Source organism: Ammospiza nelsoni, chromosome 3 (assembly GCF_027579445.1).
Source record: "Ammospiza nelsoni isolate bAmmNel1 chromosome 3, bAmmNel1.pri, whole genome shotgun sequence".
NCBI lineage: Eukaryota > Metazoa > Chordata > Aves > Passeriformes > Passerellidae > Ammospiza > Ammospiza nelsoni.
Genome location: NC_080635.1, coordinates 114148212 through 114161877, shown reverse-complemented (window position 1 = coordinate 114161877; position 13666 = coordinate 114148212). Strand labels below are relative to the sequence as shown.

The 13666-nt window shown below is 50.9% G+C and overlaps 1 protein-coding gene across 1 annotated transcript in view; it reads right to left on the bottom strand.

Moving 5' to 3' along the window:
* OTOF (otoferlin) overlaps positions 1-13666 on the bottom strand; it is a 103431-nt gene that overhangs the window by 32882 nt on the left and 56883 nt on the right. Inside the window, exons 15-22 of the mRNA XM_059467950.1 lie at positions 12546-12769; positions 10994-11102; positions 10348-10531; positions 6119-6239; positions 5077-5177; positions 4073-4163; positions 2796-2912; positions 339-491 (exon numbers count right to left, since the gene is read on the bottom strand). Coding sequence (XP_059323933.1) covers positions 339-491; positions 2796-2912; positions 4073-4163; positions 5077-5177; positions 6119-6239; positions 10348-10531; positions 10994-11102; positions 12546-12769 — 1100 coding nt within the window. The remainder of the gene's footprint in view (positions 1-338; positions 492-2795; positions 2913-4072; positions 4164-5076; positions 5178-6118; positions 6240-10347; positions 10532-10993; positions 11103-12545; positions 12770-13666) is intronic.

Sequence of the window (13666 nt, the reverse complement as noted above, 5' to 3'; positions counted from 1 at the left end):
AATTCAGAGGTAGGGGGTTTGCCCTCTCTATTTTCAGAGGAGGCTCCTGCCTTCCTTGGCAGACATCCTTCTTTTCAAACCATGACACTAAGCCAGAAATTCGCGGGATTTCCAGGAGGATCAAACACCTACCTCTTTCCAAACATTTCCCACTTACCAGGACTGGCTAATTCAGTGCTTCACTCTCCCTAGGAGCTGATTTCCACCCCTACCAGCAGAGTATGGATCGCATTTCTCCAGTATTCAAACACCATAAAAAATGGATGCAACACTCTCATCCTCATCTCCTAAATTCCCTCCTCTTGGCTGCAGCTCCCCTGGGCCAGAGGGATCCTCACCTTGAGGAAAACCGTCTTCACTTTCGCGCAGTCCTTGCCCATCTCCTCGTCCACGATGGAGTACAGGATGTCCTTGGAAGGGATGCGGGCGTAGGCGATGCGCTTGTTGTTGCTCATCATCCAGATGAAAACGTTGGGAATTGTGTGCTGGGGCTGGGAATGCCACAGGAGAGCCCCGTCAGTGCCTCAGCTCCGACCACTGAGGCACTGGTGGGGCTGGAGACCTGCTGGAGGCAAATCCAACAGATTTCATGGAAGGTGGATCTTGCCTGTGGCCACTCTGGGGGCACTGGAATTGTTTGGAGACTCCCACTCCAAAAACACTGCTCAGGGATAAGCCTCTCAGGAAAGAAACTGGGATTTATTGATGCAGTGAAGTGGAAAAATTATAAATGAAAGGCTTCATAAAATCAGGCCTCCTTTGTTAGGTCTAGCTTTGTCAAGCTAGCACTTTGCAAGTTCCCATGTGAAAACAATCCCAATGTGAGCAGCTCGTTAACTTAACAATTTATTCCTGGGCGAAAAACAATTAGCACCTGCATGAACATTAAATCTATCCCATGAAAATCAGTGAAGAAAATAAGAGGAAAATAATTTAGGAATAATAATTTAAATAAAGATATTTTATGGACAAGTAAAATACCTTTTACTACCCAATAAAGCAATTGGCAAAAAAAGCTCCCAACCAATTGGAGTCACACACGAGGTCTTTAAAACTGTATAAAAATGAGTTGTGTGAAAAAATAATTGGTTTTTTCCAGTTTTTTTGGCATGAAGAAAATAGAGTCTTGTGATTGGGATTGAAGGTAATTGAGATTATAGTTTGTGTTTAGATTTAGGTGTTAACTGTTTTTTGTTAATGTTATAGTTTCACAGCTGTGAGTTTTGTAGTTTTTTATTAGAAAGGTATAAAATGGCTAACTATTTTTTGTTATAAGGTCTTATAAGGTTAAACTATATAATTAAGAAATGATACCTAAATTATTTTCTCTTTTAATCCAATAACTGATTACACAAAGTCTGTTATGTGGACTATTCTGTTTAATTACAAAATACCACTTAAACTCATGAAGAATAAGGAAGAAAAATGTAAAGAAGAACAACTTGTTTTTGTCTTAAAACCTCCATATTGCTTTATATTTATCATTATATTCTAAAACCCCAAACTCTTAAGTTTTTCATCTTGTGATATTACATACTTCTAACTAACTCCACACCCACAATCCCAGTGCTATCAATTTATTTTGGAAGTCTTCTTTACAGCCTCAGGTTAAATGCAATGTTCTTTTGTGGGTCTGTGCTTTTCAGCACAGGAAGTTTAAAATTCTTAGTATTTAGGGTTTCAACAGAGTTTCGTGTGATTTATTCCGATAATTTATGTTGGTTATAAGTTTTAAAAGATACAAATTTGTGCATAGAAGACTGAAGGTTTTTGTTCTCTCCTCCTTCAGTGGACCTGGGATGGGAAGGGCAGCGGCCATTCCTCATCCCTTTGTAGGGAAGAGGTTCCCAGTCTGGACTGGGCCCCTCACTCCTCACATCTGGGCTGGGTCAGGACCAAGGAAGGCCTAGCTTAAATCAGGGATGGAGCTGGGAGCTTTCCATGAGAAACGGAAGCAGGAGGTGGAACAGCTGCAGCACCAGGGAGGGACAAGGACCCCCTGTGAGACAGTCCTAAACTGGAAAAATGTCATGGGAACATTCTGGAGACTAAAGGGGCTCCAGGAGAGCTGCAGAGGGACTGGGGACAAGGCATGGAGGGACAAGACACAGGGCATTGCTCCCACTGCCAGAGGGCAGGGATGGATGGGATGTTGGGAATTAGCAATTGTGCCCTGGCAGGGTGGGGAGAGGCAGGGCAGGGCTGGAATTCCCACAGAAGCTGTGGCTGCCCCTGGATCCCTGGCAGTGTCCAAGGCCAGGTAGGACACTGGGGCTTGGAGCACCCTGGGACAGTGAAAGGTGCTGGGGTTGGATCTGGATGGGATTTCAAATCCCTTCCCATCCAGTCCAGGATTTGCTATGTCACCTTCCAATTCTTGATTTCCCAGGGATTCACAGGAGCTCTTCACAGCTGGGACTGACTGAAACATCTCCAGCTCTGCTGCAGGAGGACCCAGCTCTGTTCCTGCCTGGGAAACCCTTGAATTTCTTTTACATTTGGTAAAAGGAGTGCACTCCCACCCAGGAGTGCACAGGGATCATAGGGCAGCTCATGGACTTGGAATGGCTTATTGCAGAGGGAGCTCTGCTGCCCTTGGAGGTCTCCATCCATCCATCCATCCGTCCATCCATTCGTCCATCCGTCCATCCATCCGTCCGTCCATCCGTCCATCCCTCCATTCCATATCATTTTTCCATCCATTCCATCCCCCATCCATCCAATCCATCTCATCCCAGATTTCTATCTCCACAAGCTGCCCCAGCCAGAGCCACCTCTGCTCGTGAGGGACCCACCTCGTCCGCCAGGAACCGCAGCTTCTGCAGGAAGTTCTGCACCAGCTTCAGTTTGTCCTTCATGGTGTTCCTCTTGACCTGGGAGCGCAGGGTCGTGGCCTGCTGGGCCATGTTCTCCTGTGGACAGAGCCAGGACATCAGGACACAGCTCGGACCGAGGAAAGGCACATCAATCCCACCACGTCAGGATGGACACCTTCAGAAACCCTTTTGTTGACCTTGGCATGGCAGAGCCCCTGAGACGGCAGAGACAGCCCAGGAGAAGGTGACACCACAAAGGTGTCACCTGAGCTTGGAGAACTTTGGGGTGGCTTCAAGAAGGTATCTCTCCTCCTGGAGGAGCTCTCCTCTGTGGGGTTCCCAAAATCATCCCAAATCTCTTTCTCTAGGGCAGCTCTGAAAGGACTCCCAAAATCACCCCCAAACCTCTGTCCATGGAGGAGCTCTGCTCCATGGGGTTCTCAAAATCACCCCAAATTTCCATTTGTGGGGGAGCTGTGCTCTGAAAGGGTTCCCAAAATCACCCCCAAACCTCTGTCTCTGGGGGAGCTGCACTTTGGGGGGTTCCCAAAATCACCCCAAATCTCTGTCTCTAGGGCAGCTCTGCTTTTTGGGGTTTATAAAAGTCACCTCAAACCTCTGTCCCTGGAGCAGCTCTATTTTTTGGGGTTCCCAAAATCACACCTAAACCTCTGTCCCTGGAGCAGGTCCACTCTTAAAGGGCTCCCAAAATCACCCCCAAACCTCTGTCCCTGGGGCACCTGTGCTTTTTGGAGTTCCCAAAATCACCCCCAAGCCTCTGTCCCTGAAGCAGCTCTGCTCTGTGGGGTTCCCAAAATCACCCCAAACCTCTGTCCCTGAGGCAGCTCTGCTCTGTGGGGTTCCCAAATTTCCCTTTCCAGCTCTGTGCTCCCAAATTTCTTTCCAGAGTCTGTTGGAGTGGAGCCGGCAGAGGCAGAGGTGACACCTGGGACTTTGCTGAGACCCAAGTGGCCTTTGGGTTCAGAATTAAATCCCAAACCCTTGACCCACTAGGACTGGAAACCAACATGTCCATGGACCTAATTCCAGCATCTTCTCAGGAATCTTCCTCTGCTTTTCCCAAAGCTTCCCTGAACAACCCATACCAGGATCTGCCCAGCCTGCCAGGGAACAATTCTTAATTCCCAGTATCCCTCTGGCAGTGGGAGCCATTCCCTGTGTCCTGTCCCTCCATCCATTGTCCCCAGTCCCTCCCAGCTCTCCTGGAGACCCTTCAGGGATTGGATCCCACTCACCAGCTCCCTCATGCAGGATTTGAGCCTCTCCCGGTCCAGTCTGGTGCGGGACGAGTGATGCTGGTCCTTGTCAGCCAAGGTCAGGAATCGCCTGTGGGAAAACGGAATTCCCATAGGAATCCTTCCCAGGGTTCCCTCCCACCCCACCAGCCTGAACACATTCCTGGAAAACGCTCAAATTCCCACCAATCTCCAACAAAACTGTGGACGAGGGGCTAGTATACACAGTGGACTCAGGAAGGGACAGTTGGTGTCATTAGGTGTCACCAGGTGCCACCCAGAATTCCCAAAATTTCCAGAATTCACAGAATGACCAGGTTGGAAGAGACCTTCAAGACCATCAAGTCCAACCCAGCCCCAATTCAACCCATCTCAACTAAACCCTGGGATGCAGTGCCACATCCAGGCTTTGTTAAACACACCCAGGGATGGGGACTCCACCAGCTCCTTGATCCCCAGGAATTCCAAAAATTCCCAAAATTCCCAGAATTTCCACAATTCACAGAATCACTGGGTTGAAAGAGACTTTCAAGATCATCAAGTCCAACCCATTCCCAACACCTCAACTCAACCCTGGCACCCAGTGCCACATCCAGGTTTTGTTAAACACACCCAGGGATGGGGACTACACCACTTCCCTGGGCAGAACATTCCAGAACTTCATCACCCTTTCTGTAAAGAACTTTTTCCTAATATCCAGCCTAAATTTCCCTGGGTGTAGCTCAAGGCTGTGTCCTCTGGTTCTCTCAGTTCCTGGAGAAAGAGCCCAACCCCACCTGAGCACAGCCACCTTTCAGGCAACCAGCCTGTGAAGACCACAGGACTGAGGTGTCTCCCTCTGCTTTGGGGTGTTTGGGGTGCAAGATGGAAGCACCAAAAGATCCAGCATGATGCCAGTGTCAGGGAATGTCATTGTCCTATCATCCCCAGGACAGGGCATGGTGAGGTGACATCCCCCTGGGAGCAGGGACCTGCACGGTGTCACCTTCCCACGTGTCACTCACAGGCAGCCACTGCTGAGCTCCTCCAGGACCCCGCGGAGCCGGCGCTCCGGGTGCGGCTTCTCCGTCTTGATCATCTCCTGCACGTCGTTGAGACCCTCCTCCTGCGGCACCAACAGGGACAGTGTGAGGGACAGGGGGCTGGGAACCGCCTGGGATCACCTGGAGTCATCTGGGTGGGCTGGGAATCACCTGGGAATCATCTGGGATTACCTGAGCTGGGAACAATCTGGGGATCACCTGGGCTGGGAATACCTGGGATCACCAGAGCTGGACTGGTGATCACCTGGGTTCTTCTGGGATCACCTAGGTTCATCTAGGATCACCTGGGCTGGGCTGGAAATACCTGGGATCACCTGGGAATCACTTGGGATCACCTGGGATCACCTGGGGATGACCTGGGATCACCTGGGCTGGGAACTACCTGGGATCACCTGGGCTGTGCTGGGCATCACCTGGGATCATCTGGGATTACCTGGGCTGGGAACCACCTGTGGATCATCTGGGCTGGGCATCACCTGGGATCACCTGGATGGGCTGGGCATCACCTGGGATCATCTGGGATTACCTGGGCTGGGCTGAGCTGGGAACCACCTGGCCTCCCCACCCTCACAGGGAAGAATTCCATGCCAATATCCTGCCCAAATCTCCCCTTTCCCAGTTTGTACCCATTCCCTGTGTCCTGTCCTTCCATGTTTGTCCCCAATCCCTCTCCAGCTCTCCTGGAGCTCCTTTAGGCTCTGGAAGAGGCTCTGAGCTCTCCCTTCTCTGGCTCTGCCACATGAGTGCTTCACCCCTCCAGCCCAGGTGACACAGCCTCCCCACCCCTGCTCCCTTTTGTGGGGACATCTGGATCTGACCCTCAGAATTCTCAAGGAGCTGCTGGAATTTGATGATTCCTCACTGGGAATGTTCCTCTTATCAAGCACTGTCTACCCCTGCTTTGCTTTTCCCTGGCTGTGGCTGTGCCTGGTGCTAGCCCCGTGTCCCAGCAGTGTCCCCCTGTCCCTCCACCCCTTCCTGTCCACCCCTGTCCACCCCTGACCAGCTTGTCCGCAATCTTGTCCATGATGTTGGCGTTGTAGAGCCGGCGCCGCTGGTCCTGCCACCAGCTCCGGATGTAGATGCAGGGCTTCTTCTCCAGGTAGGGCAGGTAGAAGTAATTCCTGCAAGAGGAGGCAGGAGAGACACTCTGTGAGGGTGACAATCCTGGCCTGGAGCAGCCCCCATTCCACCCCTCAGCCAGGAGGCAATGCAGTGGTGGGAAGGGGGATATGGGGGATCAAGAGTGGGAAGGAGGAGGCCTCAGCTGCATCCTGAAGAGCAGAGGCTCCATTTTTCCCGAGGCCATTCCCAATCCCAGGCCCAGGATGGATGGGTACACTCCCAGGGTCTTCCCCATCCATACTGGGAGTGTCTAAGGCCGGGTTGGATGGGATTTAGAGCAATCTGGGATGTGGCAGCAGCTTTCTGGTCATAGAGAGCAGCAGACAAATTTCCCAGGCATGGTTCTGGGAAAAGGCTGTGAGAAGATTAGAGAAAAGAATGGTAAACAATTCTTATCTTAACCTGCTGCATATGGTGTTGGTGAAATGTGGAATGTGTTATGAAGATTTGTTTACCAAAGCGTGGTTTCTTAATTAGCCAATGGTGACGGTGTTTAGATTGAAGGGCTAATCAAGTCCTGCTTTGGACTAGGAATCACCTGGGACCACCTGGGTGTATGGTAACTGTCCATTAAAACAATGAGTTCCTTAATAAAGATTAATGGAACCAAGGCTCCATTTTTCCTGAGGCCATTCCCAAAGCCAGCCCCAGGATGGATGCGTGCAGTGCCCAAGGGCTTCCTCATCCATCCTGGGAGTGTCCAAGGTTGGGTTGGACAGGGTTTGGAGCAATCTGGGATGTGGCAGCAGCTCTGTGGCCACAGAGAGCAACAGATGACTTTCCCAGGCATTGTTCTGTGAGGAAACATGAAGAAAGATCAGAACATGAAGAAAGATCAGAGAAAAGAATGATAAACCATCCTTATCTTAACCTGCTGCACCTGGAGTTGTGAACATAGGGAATATTTTATGGAGATATGTTTACCAAAGGGTAAACACCAGTTAATTAGCCACTGGTGATGGTGTTTCATTAAAAGGACCCATCAAGTCCAGCTTTGGACAAGGAATCACCTGGGATCGCCTGGGTGCATCGTAACTGTCTATAAAAGAAATGAGTTTCTTAATAAAGATTAATGGAATGGAGGCTCTGTTTTTCCCAAGGCCATCCTGGGAGGAAGGGGAATCCTGCTGCACCCGCCCCATCCATCCTGGCAGTGTCCAAGGTCGGTTTGGATGGGGTTTGGAGCATTCTAGGATGTGGCAGCAAATCTCTGGCCACAGAGAGCAACAGACGACATTCCCAGGCATTGTTCTGTGAGGAAACATGAGGAAAGGCTGCGAGAAGATCAGAGAAAAGAATGAGAAAATATTCTTATCTTAACTTGCTGCACCTGGTGTTGGTGAACATGTGGAATGTGTTATGGAGATTTGTTTATCAAAAGGTCATTTCTTACTTAGCCAATGGTGATGGTGTTTAGATTGAAGGACAAATCAGGTCCAGCTGGATCATAACTGTCTATAAAAGCAATGGGTTTCTTAATAAAGATTAATCTGTAATCATGGAGTCTATGCTAATTATTACCCGACCAGGTAATACTGAGACAGTGGGATGTGTTGGGGCTGGAACTGGACAACCTTTAAGATCCCTTTCCACCCAAACCATCCTGGGATTATGGAACCTCCCAATTGCTCCAAGCCCTGCCCAACCTGTCCTTGGAAGAGCCGAAGGAAGGGTGATCCACACTTTTGGAATGCTGGCTGTGAGCCAGGATCCAGCACCTAGAAAGGGGAATCCTGCTCTGCTGCACCTGGGCAAGGGGAACCCTGCTGCACCTGGAAAGGGGAATCCTGCCGCTCCTGGGATCACCAGGAGTCACATCCAGCTCCAGCCCTTCCCGGCTGTTCCCACCAGATGTCAGCAGAGCCCCTTGGTTGAGCAGGGTGGGGGACAGCTGCCAGAGGATGGAGATTTTTGGATGAACAGGGTGGGAGAGGCCCCAAAAAAATTGGAACTTCTATTCTCCCCTTGGGATTCAGCTGGAGAAGGAGGTGAGGAACAGAGGAGGGAATTCCAGGGGGATTTATCTGTGCTGGATATTGATAAAAGCAAGGGAAGGAATTCCAGGGGATTTATCTGTGTTGCATATTCATGGAAACAAGGGAGGCAATTCCAGGGGGATTTATCTGTGCTGGATATTGATGGAAACAAAGGAGGCAATTCTAGGGGGATTTATCTGTGCTGGATATTCGTAGAAACAAGGGAGGGAATTCCAGGAAGACTTTTCTGTGATGGATATTCAGGGAAACACGAAAGGGAGGGAATGCCAGGGGATTTAACTGGATATTGATTGAAACAGGGAGGGAATTCCAGGTGTATCTTTCAGTGCTGGATATTCATGGAAACAGGGAGGGAATTCCAGGGGGATTTATCTGTGCTGTATATTGATTAAAGTGAAGGAGGGAATTCCCGGGGGATTTATCTGTGCTGGATATTCATGGAAACAAGAGAAGGAATTCCAGGGAGATCTGTCCTGGATATTGATGGAAACAAGGGAAGGAATTCCAGGGGATTTATCTGTGCTGGATATTGATGGAAGCAGGGAGGGAATTCCAGGGAGACACCTATCTTTACTGGATATTTTTTCCCAACTGATTTAATCAGACAGTGAATTCAATTAGCACCAATCTGCTGCTAAAACTTTATAAAAATCCACTTTAATTAAATCTCATAATCTTAAATCCAATTATCTTTCTTGGTATGCAAATCCAGACCTGCCCGGGCACATCTCAGGCAGAAGGTTTAAGCCTTTTTATCCCAATTTTCTGCCCAATGCATTTGTAGATTTTTCCAGCAGTTTTTCCATCTGGTATCTCAACACTGCCGAGGCCACCACTGACCCATGTCCCTAAAACAGGACAGTCCCCAGGAGCCACACAAAGTGGACACACTGACCTAGTGCTCAGGTGGACACACTGACATGTCTGTGACCAGTGGGACACACAGATCACACAAATCTAGGTGGACACACTGACCAGTCTGTGCCCAGGTGGACACACAGACCTGTCCAAGCCCAGGTGGACACACTGACCACACAAATCCAGGTGGACACACTGACCTGTCTGAGACCAGGCAGACACGCTGACCACACAAGTCCATGGGGACACACTGACCCATCCATGCCCAGGTGGACACACTGACCACACAAATCCAGGTGGACACACTGACCAGTCCATGCCCAGGTGGAGACACTGACCCAGTGCCCAGGCGGGCACGCTGACCTGTCTGTGACCAGGTGGACACACTGACCACACAAGTCCATGGGGACGCACTGACCCATCCATGCCCAGGTGGACACACTGACCACACAAATCCAGGTGGACACACTGACCTGTCCATGACCAGGTGGACACACTGACCCAGTGCCCAGGCGGACACGCTGACCTGTCTGTGACCAGGTGGACACACTGACCACACAAGTCCATGGGGACGCACTGACCCATCCATGCCCAGGTGGACACACTGACCACACAAATCCAGGTGGACACACTGACCTGTCCATGACCAGGTGGACACACTGACCCAGTGCCCAGGCGGACACGCTGACCTGTCTGTGACCAGGTGGACACACTGACCACACAAGTCCATGGGGACGCACTGACCCATCCATGCCCAGGTGGACACACTGACCACACAAATCCAGCTGGACACACTGACCTGTCCATGCCCAGGTGGGCACACCGACCACACAAATCCAGGTGGACACATTGACCTGTCCGTGCCCAGGTGGACACATTGACCTGTCTGAGACCAGGTGGACACACTGACCACACAAATCCAGGTGGACACACTGTTCATGCCCAGATGGACACACTGACCTGTTTGTGCCCAGGTGGACACACTGACCTGTCCGAGACCAGGTGGACACACTGACCTGTCCGAGACCAGGTGGACACACTGACCTGTTTGTGCCCAGGTGGACACACTGACCAGTGCCGAGGTAGACACACTGACCCAGTGCCCAAGTGGACACACTGACAACACAAATCCAGGTGGACACACCGACCAGTGCCCAGGTGGACACACTGACCACACAAATCCAGGTGGACATGCTGACCTGTCCACACCCAGGTGGACACACTGACCCAGTACCCAGGTGGACACACTGACCTGTCTGTGATCAGGGGCTTCATGGGCGGGGATGAAGAAACGGAAACCAGCTCTCCATCCTCGCCAACTTCATCGTCACTGGAATTCTGGAGCAGCTCCGACTCCTCCTCGTCCCCATCCCCTCCCTCTTTCTTCCTCCTCAGGAGAGGTTTGCTGGAGCCATCCACCTGGTTGCCATAGTTACCTCGAGGAGAAAAAAAAAAAAAACAAAAAAAGAAAAAAAAAAAGTGTACTTGATTCACAGGGTTTTAGCTCCCAGCTCTGGGATTGAATTCAGGTTGGCAAAAGTTTCCTCTGCTGAAGTCACAGAGAACGTTGGAGTTTGACTTTCTGGAACCACATCCAGGAGCTGGAAATTAGGGAGAGGTGTCTGTGCCCTGCTCCTGCCCCCTCTCAATCCCCTGGGAATCCCCTGGCATCTCTGGAGGGTGAAACCAGGATGGAAGAGAGGGATCAGCTCTACTGGGCAGAGCCCACCAGGAACAAAATGGGATCCCACATCCCTCATGCCCACGAAGGAGCCATTCCCTGCTCCCCAAACCTGCTCTAGCAGGGGTTGGAATGGAAAATCAGGACTAAACCCCACCCCCAGCTTTGGATTCTGATTTTCACCACCATCACAACTCCCCCCAATAAAACAACCAACCTATGGTGACCTCAAAATTAATGGGTTTGTCCCCAATCTTCCTGTCGATCATGGTGGCCTCCAGGAAGGCTCCGAAGAGGAAGAATTCCTCCATCTTCCCACTGCAGTTCTGAAGGAGAAAAGAGATCCCAGGGCTGAGGGTCGGGGTCAGAGGGAGAGACACATCCATCCCTCAGGATGCCATTTCCAAAGGGATGGGGAGGATTTTGTCTCCCATCTCCTGGCTCATTGTAAAGAGTCTTTAATTGAAGATTTAATATCTTTTTATTAAAGATAACCTTGAGCTGGAATACAAGCCTTGGTTCAATTAATTGATCAAACCACAAAAATCCAGGTGCCTGGATGCTCCCATGGAATTGGAATGGTTCTGTTTCCAGGTGGTTTCATTCCCCTGGGCTGGGAAATAAAGGAGATTGGCTTCTTGGTTTCTGATTGAAATCTTGGTTTCTGATTGAAACCCATCCGGATAAGAGTGAGATAACTGGAATTAGGGGATGACTCACTGCCCATGAGTAATTCCCACTTGGGGAAACATCCCATAGCTCAGGAGATGATAGAAATCATGGAATGGTTTGGGTGGGAAGGGACCTTAGAGATCATCCAGTTTCATGGGCAAGGTCACCTTCCTCTATCACAGGGTACTCCAAGCCCTGTCCAACCTGGCCTGGGACGCTTCCAGGGGTGGATCAGCCACAGCTCCTCTGGGAAAGCTGTGCCAATGACAAACAATGTCACTGACATTCCCAGTGCTCCTAAGGGAAGTGAGCGCTGGAATGAGCCTAAAACCTGAAATCTGGCAAGATTTACTTCTGTTGGTCTGTGAGATCCAGAACAGGATCTCACACTTGAAATCACAAAATTCACAAAATTCCCAGAATTCACAGAATCACTGCGTTGGAAGAGACCTTCAAAATTATTGAGTCCAACCCAGCCCCAACACCTCAACTCAACCCTGGCACCCAGTGCCACATCCAGGCTTTGTTAAACACACCCAGGAATGGGGACTCCACCAGAACATTCCAGAACTTTATCACCCTTGCTCTAAAAATAATTTTTTCTGATATCCAGCCAAAATTTCCCTTGGTGCAGCTCAAGGCTATGTCCTCTGGTTCTGTCAGTTCCTGGAGAAAGAGCCCAGCCCCACCTGTGCACAGCCACCCTTCAGGGGGTGTAGGGAGTGACGTGGGCACCCCTGTGTCTCCTTTTCTCCACCTCCAGCTCCCTCAGTGGTTCCTCACAGGGTTTGTGTTTCCAGCCCCTCTCCAGACTCGTTGCCTCCTCTGGACACATTCAAGGATCTCAAGAATCTCTTGGGAACGTCCTTCCCAAACTGAGGGGCCAGAACTGGGCACAGCACTCGAGGTGTGCCCTCAACAGTGCTGAGTACAGGGGCAGAATGACCTCCCTGCTCCTGCTGGCAACACCATTCCCGATCCACAAAAATCCTAAATTCATGAGACCAAAGGCAACAATCCAATATTCCATAAACCCCAAACTGCCCCCAGGATCCTGTGGGGTCATGGGGACACCTGTGGGGTCACAGGGGACTTACATCAGCCACAGCCGTGGCCTGTTCCACCTGGACCTCAGTGGAGCTGTTGATCTCGGGGTTGGTGGTGTCCAGGATCTCCACGGCCAGGCCCAGCAGGAGCCGGGCGCGGAAGGAGACGCCCTCGCCCAGGCCCTCGTTGAGCTCCTGGTGCTCGTCCATGAGGGTGTAGTTCCGCGTGGAGCCATACATGTTCACCCAGGCGGGGCCGAAGGTGGGCAGGAAACCTGAGGAGGTGGGAAGGGGATGGAGAGGGAAAAGGGAATGTCTTGCCAGCCGTGGTTGGCATCACTTTCCTGGTCTCTGTGTGGTGACACAGACTGGGATGTGTTCTTGTGTGTCCATGGATGTGTGGTTGCTGCCATCCATGGAGACAGTTTTCAGGGAATCCCAGGATGATTTGGGTTGGGAAAGAGCTCCCAGCTCATCAAGTCCAACCTGTGCCTGATCCCCACCTTGTCCCTAGCCCAGAACACTGAGTGCCACATCCAAAAATTCCTTGGTCACCTCTAGGGATGAACATTCCAAACCCTCCCTGGGCAGCTCCTGCCAAGGCCTGACCACCCTTTCCATGGGGAAATTCCTCCTGGTGTCCAACCTGGCACAACCAGGGTGAGTGGAAAGATTTAAGTCTTTCACCTCAATCTCCTGCCAAATGCATTTGCAGGAGATTTTTCTGGCAGTTTTTCCACCCGATCCCAGCACTGCCAAGGCCTCCACTAACCCATGTCCCCCAAAAGGATGTTGCCACATCCAAATGGCTTTTAAATCCCTGCAGGGATGGAAACTCCCCCCGTGCCAGGGATCAAAAGCCATTTCCAGGAAGGAATTTTCCAGATATCTAACCTGAACCTGCCCTGGCCCAGCCTGAGGCCATTTCCCCTTGTCCTGTCCCTGTTCCCTGGGAGCAGAGCCCAATCCCCCCTGGCTGTTCCCTCCTGCCAGGGAGTTGTGCAGAGCCACAACGTCCCCCCTGAGCCTCCTGAATTTTTTGGGGAAAATTTGCAGTCAAGGCAGTGGTGGGAACTGGGCAGGTCTTTGGCAATTCCCCATTTTGAGGTTTGAGGAAGAAGAACCCCCCATTAGTCCCTTTCCAGTCCCACATCTGGTTTCCCATCTTTGCC